The 21,855-nt window shown below is 37.4% G+C and overlaps 1 protein-coding gene across 1 annotated transcript in view; it reads right to left on the minus strand.

The window, feature by feature from the left end:
* PRKDC (protein kinase, DNA-activated, catalytic subunit) overlaps window positions 1-21,855 on the minus strand; it is a 2,064,551-nt gene that overhangs the window by 1,261,708 nt on the left and 780,988 nt on the right. Inside the window, 1 exon segment of the mRNA XM_053715028.1 lies at window positions 8,427-8,560. Within this exon segment, the coding sequence (XP_053571003.1) occupies window positions 8,427-8,560 (134 nt within the window).

Below are 21,855 nucleotides of genomic sequence, written 5' to 3' on the forward strand. Positions count from 1 at the left end.
AATCTCCATACCTTCAAATTTAATAATTTGAGATCCTGATGGAAAAAAGGGCCTTGAGATAGAAGGTCTGGTCTTAACGGAAGAGTCCAAGGTTGGCAAGTGGCCATCTGAACAAGATCCGCATACCAAAACCTGTGAGGCCATGCTGCAGCCACCAGCAGTACAAACGAACGTTCCTTTAGAATTTTGGAAATCACTCTTGGAAGAAGAACTAGAGGCGGAAAGATATAGGCAGGATGATAATTCCAGGGAAGAGACAACGCGTCCACTGCCTCCGCCTGAGCGTCCCTGGATCTGGACAGATACCTGGTAAGTTTCTTGTTTAGATGAGAAGACATCAGATCTATTTCTGGAAGCCCCCAGATTTGAACAATCTGAAGAAATACCTCTGGGTGAAGAGACCATTCGCCCGGATGTAACGTTTGGCAACTGAGATAATCCGCTTCCCAATTGTCTACACCTGGGATGTGAACCGCAGAGATTAGACAAGAGCTGGATTCCGCCCATACAAGTATCCGAGATACTTCTTTCATAGCCTGAGGACTGTGAGTCCCCCCTTGATGATTGACATATGCCACGGCTGTGACATTGTCTGTCTGAAACGATTCTCTCTTCAGAAGAGGCCAGAACTGAAGAGCTCTGAAAATCGCACGGAGTTCCAAAATGTTGATTGGTAATCTCGCCTCCTGAGAATCCCAAACCCCCTGCGCTGTCAGAGATCCCCATACAGCTCCCCAACCTGTCATACTCGCATCTGTTGAGATCACAGTCCAGGTTGGAAGAACAAAAGAAGCCCCTTGGACTAAACGATGGTGATCTGTCCACCATGTCAGAGAGTGTCGTACATTCGGATTTAAGGATATCAATTGTGATAACTTTGTATAATCCCTGCACCATTGGTTCAGCATACAAAGCTGAAGAGGTCGCATGTGAAAACGAGCAAAGGGGATCGCGTCCGATGCAGCAGTCATGAGACCTAGAATTTTTATGCATAAAGCTACCGAAGGGAATGATTGAGACTGAAGGTTTCGACAGGCTGAAACCAATTTCAGACGTCTCTTTTCTGTTAGAGACAAGGTCATGGACACTGAATCTATTTGGAAACCTAAAAAGGTTACTCTTGTCTGAGGAATCAATGAACTCTTTGGTAAATTGATCCTCCAACCATGTTTTTGAAGAAACGACACAAGTCGATTCGTATGAGATTCTGCAGAAAGTGAAGACTGAGCAAGTACCAAGATATCGTCCAAATAAGGAAATACCGCAATACCCTGTTCTCTGACCTTTGAAAAGATCCTTGGAGCTGTCGCTAGGCCAAACGGCAGGGCCACAAACTGGTAATGTTTGTCTAGAAAAGAGAATCTCAGAAACTGATAATGATCTGGATGAATTGGAATATGAAGATATGCATCCTGTAAATCTATTGTGGACATATAATGCCCTTGCTGAACAAAAGGCAGAATAGTGCTTATAGTTACCATTTTGAATGTTGGTATCCTTACATAATGATTCAATATTTTTAAATCCAGAACTGGTCTGAAGGAATTCTCCTTCTTTGGTACAATGAATAGATTTGAATAAAACCCCAGACCCTGTTCCAGAACTGGAACTGGCACAATTACTCCAGCCAATTCTAGATCTGAAACACATTTCAGAAATGCCTGAGCCTTCACTGGGTTTATTGGAATGCGAGAGAGAGAAAATCTTCTTGCAGGCGGCCTTACCTTGAAACTTATTCTGTACCCTTGTGAAACAATGTTCTGAATCCAAAGACTGTAAATCGAATTGATCCAAATATCTTTGAAAAATCGTAACCTGCCCCCTACCAGCTGTGCTGGAATGAGGGCCGCACCTTCATGTGGACTTGGGAGCTGGCTTTGGCTTTCTAAAAGGCTTGGATTTATTCCAGACTGGAGACGGTTTCCAAACGGAAACCGTTCCTTAAGGGGAAGGGTCAGGCTTCTGTTCCTTATTCTGACGAAAGGAACGAAAACGATTAGCAGCCCTATATTTACCTTTAGATTTTTTGTCTTGAGGCAATAAAGTTCCTTTCCCCCCAGTAACAGTTGAAATAATAGAATCCAACTGAGAACCAAATAATTTATTACCTTGGAAAGAAAGAGAAAGCAAAGTTGACTTAGAAGACATATCTGCATTCCAAGTTTTAAGCCATAAAGCTCTTCTAGCTAAAATAGCTAAAGACATATACCTAACATCAACTCTAATGATATCAAAGATGGCATCACAAATAAAGTTATTAGCATGTTGAAGAAGTTTAACAATGCTATGAGTATTATGATCTGACACTTGTTGTGCTAAAGCCTCCAACCAAAAAGTGGAAGCGGCAGCAACATCAGCTAAAGAAATAGCAGGCCTAAGAAGATAACCTGAACATAAATAAGCTTTCCTTAGAAAGGATTCAATCTTCCTATCTAAAGGATCCTTAAAGGAAGTACTATCCGCCGTAGAAATAGTAGTATGTTTAGCAAGAGTAGAGATAGCCCCATCAACTTTAGGGATTTTGTCCCAAAACTCTAATCTGTCAGATGGCACAGGATACAATTTCTTAAACCTTTGAGAAGGAGTAAATGAAGTACCCAGATTATTCCATTCCCTAGAAATTACTTCAGAAATAGCATCAGGGACAGGAAAAACTTCTGGAATAACTATAGGAGGTTTAAAAACAGAATTTAAACGCTTAGTAGATTTAGTATCAAGAGGACTAGATTCCTCCATCTCTAATGCGATTAAAACTTCTTTAAGTAAAGAACGAATAAATTCCATTTTAAATAAATATGAAGATTTATCAGTGTCAATATCTGAGACAGAATCTTCTGAACCAGAAAAATCCTCATCAGAAACAGACAAGTCAGAATGATGACGGTCATTTAAAAATTCATCTGAAATATGAGAAGTTTTAAAAGACCTTTTACGTTTACTGGAAGGAAGAATAACAGACAGAGCCTTCCTAATAGATTTAGAAACAAATTCTTTAATATTAACAGGAACATCCTGAGTATTAGATGTTGAGGGAACAGCAACAGGTAATGGAATATTACTAATGGAAATACTATCTGCATTAGCAAGTTTATCATGACATACATCACAAACTACAGCCGGAGGAACAGTTACCACAAGTTTACAACAAATGCACTTAACTTTGGTAGAACCAGCATCAGGCAGCGTCTTTCCAGAAGTAGATTCTGATCCAGGGTCAATTTGAGACATCTTGCAATATGTAAAAGAAAAAACAACATATAAAGCAAAATGTATCAAATTCCTTAAATGACAGTTTCAGGAATGGGGAAAAAATGCCAATGAACAAGCCTCTACCAACCAGAAGCAATGAAAAATGAGACTGAAATAATGTGAAAAAAAGGTGGAGACAAGAATGACGCCCACATTTTTTTGCGCCAAAAAAGACGCCCACATTATTGGCGCCAAGAATGACGCCACATCCGGTGACGCCGACATTTTTTGGCGCAAAAATGTAAAAAAAACACGAACAACTTCCGGCGTCAAGTATGACGGCGGAAATGACAAAAAAAAAAAATTTGCGCCAAAAAAGTCAGCACCAAAAATGACGCAATAAATTGAAGCATTTTCAGCCCCCGCGAGCCTAACAGCCCACAGGGAAAAAAAGTCAATTGAACAATTTTTAAGGTAAGAATAAATTGATTATTTATATGCATTATCCCAAATAATTAAACTGACTGACTGAAATAAGGAATATTGATCATCCTGAATCAAGGCAAATATAAGTTTAAAGACATATATTTAGAACTTTATATATAAAGTGCCCAACCATAGCTTAGAGTGTCACAAAAAATAAGACTTACTTACCCCAGGACACTCATCTACATATAGTAGATAGCCAAACCAGTACTGAAACGAGAATCAGTAGAGGTAATGGTATATAAGAGTATATCGTCGATCTGAAAAGGGAGGTAAGAGATGAATCTCTACGACCGATAAAAGAGAACCTATGAAATAGATCCCGTAGAAGGAGACCATTGAATTCAAATAGGCAATACTCTCTTCACATCCCTCTGACATTCACTGCACTCTGAGAGGAAAACCGGGCTCCAGCCTGCTGCGAAGCGCATATCAACGTAGAATCTAGCACAAACTTACTTCACCACCTCCACGGGAGGCAAAGTTTGTAAAACTGAATTGTGGGTGTGGTGAGGGGTGTATTTATAGGCATTTTGAGGTTTGGGACTTTGCCCCTCCTGGTAGGAATGTATATCCCATACGTCACTAGCTCATGAAATTACATGAAAGAAAAGGTAACATCTTGTATGTTCATTACAGTGCAGACATCCATAAACATGAATAAAACAATTTCTATATCAACATTATAAAACAACATTTAGCGATACTTAAAAGTCCTCAGGCTGGTTGTTACTGGACCCAGCATTGCTGGGCATCTATAAACAGGTATCAAACATTTTAAAAACCAACTATATAAAACAAAATGTATTGATACCAAAAGGTCCTCAGGCTGGCTTTAGTTGGTCCCAACAGGGTTGCTTTGTGAACAGTCTTTTAGAGACCATGTTGCCGAGATAGCGTGGTATGTCCAGCGGCTTAGGTATAGCCATTTCCGTTAAGACTGAGGTGTTATCTTTATATTTCCCAAGGCAAAAGTCTCCCTTGTCTCCCCGTTCAACGGGTGCTTCAGTGTCGTGACCGCTTAGCTGTGGGTCTATTTGAGAGAAAGTGCTGAGCTTCTTGTTGCGGCTAGAGGCCGTTACTCCATTAGCTCTGGCACCATTTCTGTGTTTAAATGATGGACTCGCGCTGAGTGGATTCTTGAAAAAGATAGGGCTCATCTGCTGCTTGTCTGTCGTTTGCGGCTTGTCAATTTGCTTGGGCAGCTGCTTTCGGGATGAAGCCTGGAGCGGTGGCTCTGCGCTAACTTTAATTTCTCTTTTGACTCGTGGAGGGGAAACCGCGGGAGCGCTCTTATCCGCGGCTCCCACATCCACAACTGCCACCACCTCGTCTTTCACTCCATATTCTGGGTTGCTGTGCTTCATACGTGATTGTGTCAAAAAGTCCCAAGGAGCTTTTTGTAATAGGTCCATTAAGCGTTGCTCCATTCGCTCCATAAAAGCATCAATGCGGGTTATGTATGTAGTTTCCATTACGGCAGCCATACTTGTTGCGCAATGATAGTTGGTGTCCTCAGGTTATCTAGTACTGGGGAGATTCTTTTTGTACCAAGAAGCTAAGTAGGTGTGAGAATTTTATATTTCTTAATACCAGTCCTGACAAATACCCTTGGTAAACCAAGGGGGGGTAGCGCTGCCTGTCCAGGCCTCTATTGTCCACTCTCTTGTTCCGGCATCAAAAATACAGAGATTAGCGCAGATAATGCCTGTTTGTTCACAGTACCAGTAATACTGGACCTTTTGTTTGTTGTATCTCTGTAAAAAGTACCCTCCACCGGCGGATTGTTGGGTGATCTGCAGGAGCACTGAGAAGATGTGACCGTCCACAGTCACTGTTAGGACACGCCCCCCGTTTAGGAATCATTTTAATCTGCCCCCCACCAGCTGAGCTGGAATGAGGGCCACACCTTCATGCAGACTCGGGGGCTGGCTTTGGTTTCTTAAATGGCTTGGATTTATTCCAACTTGAAGAAGGTTTCCAAATGGAACCAGATTCTTTGGGGGGGGGAAGGATTGACTTTCTATTCCATATTCTGTCAAAAAGAAAAAAAAAAATTAGAAATTTAAGATTTACCCTTAGATCTTTAATCCTGAGGTAGAAAAACTCCTTTCCCCCCAGTGACAGTTGAAATAATTGCATCCAACTGAGAACCAAATAAATTAATACCTTGGAAAGAACGAGATAGTAATCTAGACTTAGATACTATGTCAACATTCCAATATTTGAGCCACAAAACTCTTCTGGCTAAAATAGCCAAAGACATGATAATGATGATATTAAAAATGGCATTACAGATAAAATGATTAGCATGTTGCAGCAAGCGAACAATGCTAGACAAACCAAGGTCTGCTTCCTGTTGCGCTAAGCTTTTCAACCAAAAAGTTTATGCAGCTGCAACATCAGCCATAGAAATGGCAGGCCTGAGAAAATAGCCAAAATATAAATAAGCTTTCCTTAGATAAGATTCAAGTTTCCTACCTGAAGGGTCCATAAAGGAAGTACTATCTTCCATAGGGATAGTAGTACGTTTGGCAAGAGTAGAAATAACCCCATCAACTTTGGGGATTTTTTCCCAAAACTCAAATCTAACTGTTGGCAAAAGATACAACTTTTTAAACCTAGAAAAAGGAATAAAAGAAGTACCAGGCCTATTCCATTCTTTTAAAATCATATCAGAAATAGAATCATGAACTGGAAAAACCTCGGGAGTAACCACAGGAGGTTTATAAACAGATTTTAAACATTTACTAGTTTTAGTATTAAGAGGACTAGTTTCCTCAATATCCAAAGTAATCAACACTTCTTTAACAAAGAACGAACATACTCCATTTAAAAGATATAAGTAGATTTGTCAGTGTCAATATCTGAGGTAGGATCTTCTGAATCAGATAGATCCTCATCAGAGGAGGATAATTCAGTATGTTGTCGGTCATTTGAAATTTCATCAACTTTATGAGAAGTTTTAAAAGACCTTTTACGTTTATTAGAAGGCGGAATAGCAGACAAAGTCTTCTGAATCGCATCAGCAATAAAATCTTTAATATTCACAGGGATATCATGTACATTAGATGTTGAAGGAACAACAGGCATTGTACTAGTACTGATGGATACATTCTCTATATGTAAAAGCTTATCATGACAACTATTAGATACCACAACTGCAGATATCATCTCCACACAATAACAACAGATATACTTAGCTTTGGTAAAACTGTTATCAGGCAGCAGGGTTCCAACAGTGATTTCTGAGACAGGATCAGATTGAGACATCTTGCAAATGTAAGAGAAAAAAACAACATATAAAGCAAAATGATCAATTTCCTTATATGGCAGTTTCAGGAATGGGAAAAAAATGTAAACAGCATAGCCCTCTGAGCATAGAAAAAAAGCAAGAGGCATATAGGAAGTGGGGTTTTAAATAAAAAAAAATATTTGGCGCAAAGTATGATGCACAACGCAAAATGAATTTTTTTGGCGCTAACAACATCCGGAAATGACGCAACTCGAGTCATTGCAGACACAACCTTGTACAAGGAAACCCGGCGTCAATTAAGAAGACGGATATTAAGAATTTGCGTCACCGAAAGTACCTTTGCGCCAAAAAATTTGTGCACCAAGAATGACGCAATAAACATCAGCATTTTGCGACCTGCGAAAATTAATGAAAAAGCAGTAAATTTAAAAAAAGACTATACCACAGATAAGAAAAAATCACTTCCTAAATAGGTTTCCCAATTTTGAAACTGATGGTCTGCAAAAGGAAATATACATAAACCTGACTCATGGCAAATATAAGTACAATACAAATATTTAGAACTTTATATTATTACATAAAGTGCCAAACCATAGCTGAGAGTGTCGTAAGTAATGAAAACATACTTACCGAAGGACACCCATCCACATATAGCAGATAGCCAAACCAGTACTGAAACCATAACAGTAGAGGTAATGGAATATGAGAGTATATCGTCGATCTGAAAAGGGAGGAAGGAGATGAATCTCTACGACCGATAACAGAGAACCTTTGAAAAGATTTCCCATGAGGAAAACCATAAAATCAATAGGCGATACTCTCTTCATATCCCTCTGACATTCACTGTACTCTGAGAGAGGAAACGGGCTTCAAAATGCTGAGAAGTGCATATCACAGAAGAAAATCAAGCACAAACTTACTTCACCACCTCCATAGGAGGCAAAGTTTGTAAAACTAAATTGTGGTTGTGGCGAGGGGTGTATTTATAGGCATTTTGAGGTTTGGGAAACATGGCCCCTCCTGGTAGGATTGTATATCCCATACGTCACTAGCTCATGGACTCTTGCCAATTACATGAAAGAAAAATTTATTTCACCTCACTCTGCATTAACATCTTTCTCAATCTTCCAGTCCTCACCTCCTGTTTCTCAACCTCCTACCCTTCTAGATTGTTCCCACGGTAATAGGGCACTCAATTCCTCCTGTATGTGTTTGTAAATTTTGTCCTGTCTCTTACAAATTTTATATCATTGTTTTATTTAAATGTAATGTACCCATGGACAGTGCTGTGATATATGTTGGCGCTTCATAAATAAAAAATAATAAATTTAAAAAAAAAAAATATTTGCCTGGTCTACTTTAGAATCCCATGCATGCAGAAGACATACATTTCATTTATAAACCCCTTTTAACTACAAAGCTTGAAATTTAGTGGCATTATTAGCTATTTAACCTATGACACAAAGTGTTTGAATCAAAACAAAAATAATAATACCTGGTAATAATGGAACAAATTCAAAGACAAGCTGCATTGCCATGTGTCTGCATTCTGTTTGAGGTCGTCCACATTGTTTTAACAGCCAAAAGATAACATCCAGTAGGCAAATTGGTTTACTTTGTGGAAATCCTCTGTACATCGGGAAAATATAAAAATGTTAGCCATAAACTGCAAAATATAGTAGTAAATAATAGTTTAATAGTGTTAAACAAAAATATATAAGAAAGGAAGGAAAAGGAAGCCTTGTCTGTTATAACCTCATTTTATAGTACATTTACCAAAGACGCAATTAGAAACGAGAAAGCATAGATAAACAGAAAATGGATACCACTTCAGCATATGACTTTAAAACAATCACCAAGAGTAGTTAGTTTTTTACAAAAATATTATAGATCGGTGAAGTGAAATTATTACATATGAGTTTTAGTTCCTATTTTTTCTCTGCCACAATGACAGTGAATTAGCAAAGCGAGACACATATCAGTGGAAATACATGTACTCTTTTACAAAACACCAACCTCTCTGCTTAGATAGCCCTAGTTCATATGTTTATATTTTTCTGTTATCTATTGTAACATAAGAGTACAGAAAGCCATTTGGACAAAATAAAAACTACAAATGGTTGTCTCATTGTTTTAACCAAAAATAACAACAGAACAAGACTAGAAAAACTTGGAACAGAGGCTTGTTTTACAAACCCATGGATAAAATATTTAAAGGGCATCAGAAGTGATTAACAGGGAAATGTGTTGCTGATTTTTTAATCTTACACAGGTAAGAACTTCCTTTTAAAATTGAAAAGCTATAATCTTGCATATAGCAGTTTAATTGTGTAACCTATTAGACATTGACAAAAAAAAAAAGCCTTCTATCTCCAAAACAAAATGGAGAAGAGCCCTTATGGGAAGAAGAGTATAAACTGAGGGGATTCTGGATCTCAGAAAACTCAGTATTTACATTTGCTATGAGCCAAAGCATAAAAATAGCCAGCCTGACTGCATAACAACATCTCATTGTAATATAGGATTACTTAACCTTAATGCCTCTTTAAATATATACAAGTAGGCCATTCAGAACACAACGAGAAACATCCAGCTCATCTTGGGCCAGATACTCTAAAGCTTGCTGGACTGGCGATAAACTACAAAATGACATGTCAGTATTTAAAAAACCCTCAGGAATTGTTTAAAAATTTTACTTTGGGAACTGTGTATCTCATTAAGGGGAGTTCACTAATATCCATTTTGCTACGGACAGACACTTAATTTACAATATAGTGCTCAGTAAAATAAGCAGATGAGTCCTATCCATGCCAGCAAATATTTGAGAATGGAGCCCTTTAGAGGTGTCTTCTGAAATCATATCAGCAGTACCTACATAACAAAGGATAATATATCAGCAAAAAAAAAAGTAGCCATATAGACTGCACAAGCTCTAACCTTAGTAGAGGATTACTTAAACTTAAAGGGACAGTCAAGTCCAAAATAAACTTTCATGATTCAGATAGGGCATGTAACAAACAACTTTCCAATTTACTTTTTTCACCAGGTAGGCTTATAAGCTAATTTCTTAGACTTTGAAGGCCGCCTCTTATGTGAATGCATTTTGACAGTTTTTTTACCACTAGAGGAGTAAGCACTGATTGGCTAAAATGCAAGTCTGTCAAAATAACTGGATTAAGGGGGCAGTTTTCAGAGGCTTAGATAGAAGGTAATCACAGAGGTAAAAAGTATATTTGTATAACTATGTTAGTTATGCAAAACTGGGTAATGGGTAATAAAGGAATTATCTATCTTTTTAAACAACAAAAATTCTGGTGTTGAATGTGCCTTTAACTACAACTGTCTGTTTTCTGTTTTAGACAATTAAATTACTATTTACAACTACAATAGAATGGTGACTACTCACAATGTTATTTTCTTTACACCTCCGCCTGCCGCTATCTTCAATCTCATTTTCTTATTTTTATTATTAAGTATTAGTACGTGAAGCTCTGCATCTACACAATGGGAGCCACAATTTTTGAGCTTATATTTATTATTTAACTTTTAAAATGAGCAAAAAAATGCAAAAAGGTAACACTTCTGCTCTCTATTATGTGAGACAAACTTATAGGGCCATGATACCCAAATGTTGAAGCACTTGAAAGTGATGCAGCATAGCTGTAAAAAGTTGACTATAAAATATCACCTGAACATCTCTATGTAAAAAAGAAAGATATTTTACCTCAAACCCCATTGCAAGTATTCAAACCCCATTGCAAAGGACTTTAAGCAGCAAATCAGTATGTCTGTCCCGGGACAGGCAAGGGAGTGAGCTTTGTGCACACATGTTATTTCCCTATTCAGTTTAATGAAATCTATGAAATTTCATGAGAGTTAAGTGAAATCTCATGAGATCACAGTAAAAGAGTTCATGACCTCAGCACTGCTGATTTTTTTTTTACCTGCAGCTGAGTACAACTTTTAACACAGAACTTACTCTGCTGAGCTGAGGAAATTGTGAGGTAAAATATCTTCTCTTTTTACATAAAGATGCTCAGGTGATATTTTCCTGTCAGCTTTTTACAGTTATACTGCATCAGTTTCAAGTGATTTAGCATATGAGTATTATGTCCCTTTAAGTGTAAGGTACAGCTGTGAAAAAGCATATCTGTGAACGTGCACTGCTCCTATCACAGGATGCAACAATACACTAGCTACAAGATGGCGGCACCCAGTATAAAATGCAGAGCTTTATGAACTGGATTCTATAATGAGTTAAAATAAAAGAACAGCTTTAAACAGAGCAGTAGGTACAAGAGGGAAAACAATAGTATGGTGAGTAGTAACAATGCTACTGTATTTATACCCAGCAGTTGAATGTCCCATTAACTATAAAAGTGTGTGTGTGTGTGTGTGTGTGTGTGTATATGTATGTCGTATTTGAAACGCCCTGCAAGTATGTTTGCATTATATTTGTTCACGCAAAAACTGTTATCAATAATGTTGATGTTATGAGCTCACTCAATATAAGCAGTCATGGGAGGCAAAAGCACATGGATGTGGTTAACCCCTTAGTGATCACAGCACTTTTCAATTTTCTGACCGTTTGGGACCAAGGCTAATTTTTAGATTTCTGCTGTGTTTGTTTAGCTCTAAATTTCCTATTACTCATTTACTGTACCCTCACATATTCTATACCGTTTTGCTCGCCATTAAATGGACCTTCTAAAAATACCATTATTTTCATCATATTTTATAATTTACTATAAAAAAAATTATAAAATATGATGAAAAATTTGAAAAAAAAACCCATAATTTATGTAAGAACTTACCTGATAAATTAATTTCTTTCATATTAGCAAGAGTCCATGAGCTAGTGACGTATGGGATATACATTCCTACCAGGAGGGGCAAAGTTCCCAAACCTTAAAATGCCTATAAATACACCCCTCACCACACCCACAATTCAATTTAACGAATAGCCAAGAAGTGGGGTGATAAGAAAGGAGCGAAAGCATCAAAAAATAAGGAATTGGAATAATTGTGCTTTATACAAAAAAATCATAACCACCACAAAAAAGGGTGGGCCTCATGGACTCTTGCTAATATGAAAAAAATGAATTTATCAGGTAAGTTCTTACATAAATTATGTTTTCTTTCATGTAATTAGCAAGAGTCCATGAGCTAGTGACGTATGGGATAATAAATACCCAAGATGTGGAACTTCCATGCAAGAGTCACTAGAGAGGGAGGGATAAAATAAAGACAGCCAATTCCGCCGAAAAATTAATCCACTACCCAAATCAAAAAAGTTTCAATTTTTATAATGAAAAAAACTGAAATTATAAGCAGAAGAATCAAACTGAAACAGCTGCCTGAAGTACCATTCTACCAAAACTGCTTCTAAAGAAGAGAAAACATCAAAATGGTAGAACATAGTAAAAGTATGCAAAGAAAACCAAGTCATTGCTTTGCAAGTCTGATCAACAGAAGCTTCATTCTTAAAAAGCCCAGGAAGTAGAAACTTACCTAGTAGAATGAGCCGTAATCCTCCAAGGCGGGAATCCACCCGACTCCAAATAAGCATGATGAATCAAAAGTTTAAGCAAGAAGCCAAAATAAATGGCAGAAGCCTTTTGACCTTTCTAAGACCAGAAAAGATAACAAATAGACTAGAAGTCTATCTGAAATCTGAATAGCTTCAACATAGAATTTCAAAAACTCTTACCATATCCAAAGAAAGTAAGAATCTCACCAAAGAAGTCTTAGGAAAACAAAAAGTCCTCCCTAATGTTGTTAGAATATACAACTTTAGGTAAGAATTGAAATGACAGCGAAAACCACCTTTTCCTGATGAAAAAATCAGAAAAAAGATTCACAAGAAAGAACAGATAATTCAAAAACTGTTCTAGCTGAAGAGATGTCCAAATAGAACAATACTTTCCATGAAAGTAAATAATGTCCAGAGCAAACATATGCTCAAATAGAAGAGCCTGAAAAGCCTTCAGAACCAAATTAAGACTCCAAGGAGGAGAAATTGGCTTAATGACAGGTTTGATACGAATCAAAACCAAAAATGATGAATATCAGGAAGTAACACTGCCTTAAAAAACTCTTCTAGCAGAAGAAATAACCAAAAGGAACAATACCTTTCCAAGAAAGTAATTTAATGTACAGAAAATGCATAGTTTCAAACGGAGGAACCTGTAAAGCCCTCAGCACCAAATTGAAACTCCAAAGAGGAGAGATTGAATTAATGACAGGCTTGATACGGACCAAAGCCTGTACAAAACAATGAATATCAGGATGATTAGCAATCTTTCTGTGAAAAAAGAGATTTGTCCTATCAAAGAACTGAAGACAAAACCTTATCCAAACCAACCTGAAAAAATTATAAAATTCTATGAATTTTAAAAGAATGCCAAGAAAAGTAGGTCTTCGAGACTCGATAATAAATCTTTCTAGAGACAGATTTACGAGCCTGAAATATAGTATTAATCAATGAGTCAGAGAAACCTCTATGACTAAAAATCAATCATTCAATCTCCATCCCTTCAAATTTAATGATTTGAGATCCTGATGGAAAAAATGGGCCTTGAGAAAGGTGGTCTGGTTAAAACGGAAGTGTCCAAGGTTGGCAACTGGCCATCCGAATGAGATCCGCATACCAAAACCTGAGAGGCCATGCTGGAGCCGCCAGCGGAACAAACAAATACTCCATAAGAATTTTTGGAAATCACTTTGGAAGAAGAAACTAGAGGCGGAAAGAAATAGGCAAAAAGATAATTCCAAAGAAATGTCAATGCATACACTACTTCCGCCTGAGGACCCCCGGACCTGAATAGGCACCTGGGAAGTTCTTTATTCAGATAAGATGCCAACAGATCTATTTCTAGAAATGCTCACATTTGAAAAATTTAAAAACATATCTGGGTATGAGAGACCATTCTCCCGGATGTAAAGCTTGATTAACAGAGATAATCCGCTTCCCAAATATCTATACCTGGGGAAAAAAACACAGAATTGAGATAGGAGCTGGATTTAGACCAAGCTAATATCCGAGACACTTTTGTCACAGCCTAAGGACTGATAGTCCCACCCTGATGATTGACATACACCATAGTAGTGATATTGTCTGAAAATCAAAAAACGTCTCTTCTTCAAAAAGAAACTAACTGAAAAACTCTGAGAACGCAGAGTTCTAAAATATCAAATGGTAATCTCGCCTCCTGAGATTTCCAAACCCCTTGCGCTGACAGAGATCCTCAGACAGCCTCCCAACCAAAAAGACTCACATCTGTAAAGATCATGGCCCAGGTTGAAAGAAACGAAGAGACCTGTAGAACTAAATGATGGTGATCTTAACCACCAAATCAAGATAGATAAATATTAGGATTCGAAGATTTAAAATGTGGAATCCTAGAATCCCTGCACCATAATTCAGCATAAAAAACTGGAAAAGGTTATTTCTATTGAAAATGAGCAAAGGGAATTGAATCCAATGCTGTGGCCATAAGACCTAAAACTTCTATGCATATATAGCAATTGAAGGAAATAATAGAGACTAAAGGTACCGACAGACGGAACCCAATAAAATTGTCCCTTGTCTGATAGAGACAAAGACAGTGACACAAACTATCTGGAAACCTAAAAAAGGTGACCCTTGTGTGAGGAATCAAGAGCTTTTGAAAAAAAGATCCTCTATGTCCTGAAAGAACAAAGTTGAATCATATGAGATTCCACAGCCTCAGAAAATAATCTGAATGAAAACAGAAAATGAAGATATGCATTTATTGTATCTAATGAAAACAAATAATGCCATCACTGACCAACAAAAGGCAGAATAGATCATATAAATACCAATCTAAAAGATGATACATTTATATAACAAAAAGATTTTCTATTGTTGGAACAATGAATAGGTTTGAATAAAAAAAACAAAAACCCAGTTCCTAAAAATGAAACTGGAAGAAATACCCCAGAAGATTCCAGGTCTGAGCAGCACTTGAGCCCCAACGGGTGATCAGCCGCGCTTCAACATGATCCCAAAATATATAGGATCGAGACACACTGAAAGTGTTAGCCTTACTGGAATAGCTGGAATATCAAAGAGAAAAACGACTTCTCACAGGCGGTTTAACTCTGAACCTTATTCTGTATCCAAAATCAAAGAAATTTGCAAAACAACAAATTTCAAAAAAAATCTTAACCTGCCCCTTACCAGCAAAGCTGGAATACGGCACATACATTGCAAATTTAGGGAGCTGATTTTGAAAAAGATTTCCAATTAAAAACATGTTACTTGGGAATTTGTTCCTTAATAAGAACAACCAAACTAATGAGCTTAAAGTTTAGTCTTGGAACTCAATCTTGAAGGCCAGAGTAACAGTTAAGAATTGAATCCAATTATAAACCAAATAATTGATTATCTTAGAAAGAAATATGGATGTTTTAGAAATCACAAAATTATTCTAGCTAAAACAGCTAAAGACATAGAATAAACCTCATTTGCAAAAAATATTAGCATGCTAACCCAGTTAAAGGACCAGTCAACACACTGGACTTGCATAATCAACAAATGCAAAACAACAAGACAAATGCAACAGCACCTAGTCTAGAAGATTTTGTCCTTAATAATGCTAAAATAAATCATAATCTGATACTTGATTTTAAAGTAAACAGAAAAAATGAAGTAATTGCAACATCATTCAAATAAATCACAGGACCAAGAAAAGTACCTGAAAATAAATAATTTTCCTTAAATAAGGAAAAATAAATACTATTTTGCTATAGAAACAATAGCATAATTAGCAGGAGTAGAGAGAGCCCCATTAAATTGGAGAACCTTCAAAATTGAAATGAACTGCCGGCAAAGAATATAGTTTAAAACCTTTAAAGAAGGAATAAAAGGAAATTCTAAGACTATTCCATTCCCTAATATGAGGAACTGGAAAAAAACCTCTGAAAATACAGAAGAATAAATAAACAGAAATAAAATGTTAGTTAGCCCTGAAAGAACTAATTACCTTAATTTCCAAAATAATCAACACCTTTCAACAAAGAACAATTGTACTTTAATAAAAAAATAAAAAAAGTGAATTTGTTAGTGTCAATATCTGATGAAGAAAATTCTGAATGAGAAAAAACACCATCAGAGAAGGATAAATCATTATGTTGTTGGTCATTTGAAACTTCAATAATTAAAAAAAAAAAAAAAGAAGTTTGAAAAAGACCTAAAAATTTTATTAGAAGGCACGATGTCAGACAAAGCCTTTAAAATAGAATCAGAAAAATATTCTTATAAATCTTCTAAGTAATTCTTGTACATAAGATGTAAAAAGAATAGCAAATATATAAAGCATAAATACTAACGGATTCTGCATGTAAAAGTTTATCATGATAACTTATTACAAACCATAGCTAAAGACAAACATTCATAACATTTTAAAATAAATGAACTTAGCTTTGGTAGGACTGAACTCAGTCAACAGGAATCCCTTAGATCGTTTTTGAAACACTAACAGTGAAATCTTGCAATATGTAATAGAAAAAAAACAATATTTAAAGCAAAATTATCAAATTCCTTAAATGACAGTTTCAGGAATGGGAAAAAAATGCCAATGAACAAGCCTCTAGCAACCAGAAGCAATGAAAAATGAGACTGAAATAATGTGAAAAAAAGGTGGAGACAAGAATGACGTCCACATTTTTTGGCGCCAAAAATGACGCCCACATTATTGGCGCTAAGTACAACGCCTACATTTTTTGGCACTAAGAATGAAGCCACATCCGGAGACGCTGACATTTTTGGTGCAAAAACGTCAAAAAAATGACGCAAACACGAACAACTTCCGGCGTCAATTAGGGAGCCGGAAATGTCAAAAAAAATTTGCGCCAAAAAAGTCAGCGCCAAAAATGACGCAATAAATTGAAGCATTTTCAGCCCCCGCGAGCCTAACAGCCCACAGGGAAAAAAATAAATTGAAACAATTTTTAAGGTAAGAAAAAATGAACATTCATATGCATTATCCCAAATAATGAAACTGACTGTCTGAATTAAGGAATACTGATCATCCTGAATCATGGCAAATATAAGTTTAAAGACAAATATTTAGAACTTTACATATAAAGTGCCCAACCATAGCTTAGAGTGTCACAAAAAAATAAGACTTACTTACCCCAGGACACTCATCTACATATAGTAGATAGCCAAACCAGTACTGAAACGAGAATCAGTAGAGGTAATGGTATATAAGAGTATATCGTCGATCTGAAAAGGGAGGTAAGAGATGAATCTCTACGACCGATAACAGAGAACCTATGAAATAGATCCCGTAGAAGGAGACCATTGAATTCAAATAGGCAATACTCTCTTCACATCCCTCTGACATTCACTGCACTCTGAGAGGAAAACCGGGCTCCAGCCTGCTGCGAAGCGCATATCAACGTAGAATCTAGCACAAACTTACTTCACCACCTCCACGGGAGGCAAAGTTTGTAAAACTGAATTGTGGGTGTGGTGAGGGGTGTATTTATAGGCATTTTGAGATTTGGGAAACTTTGCCCCTCCTGGTAGGAATGTATATCCCATATGTCACTAGCTCATGGACTCTTACTAATTACATGAAAGAAATAAAAGGTTCTTTGGCTCTTGGAGGAGACCTTAATACTCCCCTTGTCCCTTCAATATATTGTTCCAACAATAAGTCCCAGCTCTCATCTAAAGCCCTCCAATCTATTTGGAGCAATCTCAAATTATTTACCCTTCACGACACTTGGAGATACTTAAACCCAGACTTGAGAGATTATACCTTCTTCTCCCACCCCGACAAAAGTTATTCGAGATTAGATTATTTATTTATAGACCATCATGCACTATTTCATATCAAGAAAGTCAATATAAAACATACCACATGGTCCGATCACTCATTAACGGAATGCTTTTTGCAGTGGCCGTCCATGTTAGCTAAACCTTTTTGCTGGAAATTAGATGATTCACTTCTAACAAACCCGAAAGATTTAGAAGCATTTACAAAACAAATAGACACTTATTTTTCAATAAATACTGCCCAAGACACAAGCCCAACTATGGTATGGGAAGCCCACAAGGCCTAGATGCGAGGTGAGTTCATAAAATCTAGAGCTATCAAACGTAGACTAGCAAGAGAAAAATTTGAAATCTTAGCACTAGAGTTGGCCGACCTGGACTTTTAATGCAAATTGAATCCCAGTGACACCACTCTTCAAAAGAAACTTGAAGATAAGAGAAGTGAATTTAATGAACTCTTACAAATTGATGCCGTAGGAAACAGTTATTCATCCAGCAAAAATTATATGGGGAAAGTAATAAAACTGGCAAGCGATTAGCTAGAGCCTTAAAAAAACAACAATTAAAAACATATATACACTCCCTTACAACTCATAAGGGAACACGAGTAGAGGACACTAAAAGCATAGCAAAAATATTCAAACAATTTTATCATAAACTGTATAATATACATACAGATAGGCCCTCACAATCCCACAAAATAGCCTGAGATAATTATTTAAGTGATATTAAACTCCCCACACTCTCTCCAGAGGACTCTAAGGCATTAGAAGCCCCGATATCTCCCGAAGAAATTGCGGTAGCTATTTCTAAAATGAAAGCTCATAAAGCCCCAGGCCCGGATGGCTATACCAACTTTTATTATAAGACATTTAAAGCTCAATTAATCCCACACCTTACGACCCTATTTAATCACATATCTGACCAGCACCCCGGTTAACTTCAGACCCATCTCTTTACTAAATGTAGATCTTAAAATATACGCTAAAATCTTGGCCTCTAGACTAAATAAATTTCTACCTCTCTTGATAGAGATCAAGTGGGCTTTGTACCACTACGAGAGGCTAAAGATAATACATGCAAAGTAGTTACCCTTATAGAACACATCAGACACACCAATCTCCCAGCAATACTTCTATCAACTGATGCGGAAAAGGCCTTTGATAGGCTAGATTGGACCTTTTTACAAGCCACTTTATCAAAATTCGGACTCCCCTCTAAATTTATAACTCAAATCCTCTCCCTATATTCTAACCCGACTGCACAGGTACGGATTAACGGAGCCCTCTATGAGCCTTTTGAAATACGCAATGGAACTCGGCAGGGGTGCCCATTGTCCCCCCTCCTATTTGTTTTATCCCTAGAACCCTTAGCAACTAAAATTAGAAATAATCCTGATATTACTGGAATCCAAATTCAAGGTCAGTCACACAAACTCGCAATGTTTGTGGACGATATTTTACTTACACTGACCTCCCCAATACTTTCGCTTTAAACAACCCAAAGGGAGTTAGTGGAGTATGGAGTAGTGTCCAACTTTTTAGTTAATCCGAACAAATCGGAATTATACCCCATAAATGTCCCTGCTGATACCCTCACAATAATAAAACCTGAGAATCTCTTCCAAATAACCCATAAGTCTTTAAAATACCTGGGCGTGCAGATAACCTCTAATGTAGAAGAAATGCGTAAAATAAACTATGATAAACTGATAACTGAATTTCATAACCTAACCTCTAGGTGTTTACCTAGAAATAATATTTCTTGGCTGGGCAGGATAGCAGCAGCAAAAATGACTCTGCTTCCCAAGGCACTATACATAATGCAAACACTCCCGATCACAGGAACCTCCAAGGAGATTCAAAAATTGCAAAGGGTAATTAACACTTACATATGGCAGAAGAAACAACCCAGGCACTCCAAAACCACTTTATATACCTCTAGGGAGGGGGGTGGTTTGGGAGTACCAAATTTATATTGGTACAAGTTAGCAATATCTCTGAGCAGGGTTGTAGATTGGTGCAGACAGGGCAGACTGATAAATAAAAAAGTTACCCAGTTGGAGTCCCAATTACTTAATGTCCCACACCTAGGTGGACTTTGTTGGTCACCATTACCGCCAGCATTTACTAATATCAAGCTTTAATCCATTCTCAATGCCACATGGTCCGATTGGATCTTAATGCGCAACAAATTACCCAAAATTTCTTCACCTAGATCACCTCTCACCACATTACTCTGTAATACAGAATTCAAGGCTGGTAAATCCTGGACCACTAATATAGCGAAGGACTCATGCGACTTTCAGGACCTAATACCAATACATAACTTGGTGATGGGGGGTAAAGTTTGCACGAGGGGAGAGCTAATTGAAAAGGGATATCCCTGTTTTCAATTCTGGCTTCAATATCTACAGATGCGACATTATATATTAACCCATAGAAATAAAAATTATTTCCTGAGACCCCTTACGGCATTTGAAATGAAATGCATTAAAAAACTCCCCCTGGCACAGCCTGAGACAGGGCTCTATTTTTAATGCACTGGCTGATGGTAAACTTAGACCTCAAAGGGAAATGGCAGAATGCTACGGCGACATCTTCACATCATGGATGAGATATCACCAACTGCACCACTACCTAATGCACCACAAACACAAAAATGATTTCTGCAGGGACCTCACCCCATACGAATCTCTCTGTACAAGCCTAACACCACCCAAGAGGATTATCTCAAAAGTGTATAAGCTACTACTCACTCCACCTGACACACAGTTACCGACATACACTAGAGCATGGAATAACGATCTACATAACATAAATGAGGAAGAAGAATGGCTGAAGTCATTCTGCATGGTCCGGTGCTCCTCCGTCTCAGCAACTGTCCAAGAAATACAGCTCAAATTACTCACCAGATGGTACTACACGCCATCAAGATTACACCGCCTCTTCCCATCGGTCACAGCGACCTGCTGGAGATGTTGTGGCGAGACAGGCACACTGCTACACATTTGGTGGGCATGTCCCAAATTAACAAATTATTGGTCAACGGTGTTTGAGACAATGACGGAGAAACTAAATATACAAATACCAAACACACCCGAAACCCTCCTCTTCTTGCACCTCCCTGATGGAGAGGCAGAAAAGGGCGCTTCTCCTGATTATGCTCACAGGAGCAAAGAGGCTTATTCCCAGATTGTGGAAGTCCTCAGAGATACCACTATCTCAGAATGGCGAAATGCTGTGGAGGAGCTGCTCGTACTAGAAAAACTGCATTACTCATTGTGCAACAAATTACCCTTTTATGACACAATGATGTCCATGTGGAAATAAAATAGTCATATCAGTTTTGGCCTGCGGGCTCAGGATACATCTCCTGCCTCCCCCTCCCCCCTTTTTTTTTTTTTTTTTCTCTCCTCTCTCACCCCCTCCTTTTCTTACCTTCCATCTCTAGACTAGCTTTTTTTCTTTATCCGGTTTCCATACTATATTGTTGATTAATACCCAACCTTACTTAAACGTTAATATATGGTTTATGTTCAAATATTTATAATTTATTATTGTTGAAAATTCAAGCTAAATATTGTCGGAGAGCCTGCGAACATGCTCAAGGACAATTGGTGTTAATGTTTGCTGATAGAGGGAGATTACAATCCGGCCTAGCCTGGGCCCTCCATGGACTCTTACTTTATTTTTATTTATTATTTTTCTTATAAAAACCATTTTGCATCCCTCATTAAGGACAATACGAATTCAAAATCTCCTTCCCCTAGATTGATTGCATGTAACTGTTGGGCTCTTTGTTCTTGTAATATTTTTCTTTTCACTTAAATAAAGCTTGTTGAAAAAAAAAAAGAAAAAAAAAAAAAAACTCCCCCTGGAAAAAGGGACGATATCTTCCATGTACCTGCTTCTCATGGAAATACACCTTCCCACAAGACCTACCTATGTCCAGAAATGGGAAACAGAACTAAAAAAACAAATACCACCAAGACAATGGAAACTTTGGTCCCAAGCCACGGCAAAATCCGCTCATTCAGCCCTATATTTGGAAACAAATATAAAAGTCCTCACTAGATGGTACTTAACCCCATATAAATTAACACACATGTTTA

This window comes from Bombina bombina, chromosome 5 (assembly GCF_027579735.1).
Source record: "Bombina bombina isolate aBomBom1 chromosome 5, aBomBom1.pri, whole genome shotgun sequence".
Taxonomy (NCBI): Eukaryota; Metazoa; Chordata; class Amphibia; order Anura; family Bombinatoridae; genus Bombina; species Bombina bombina.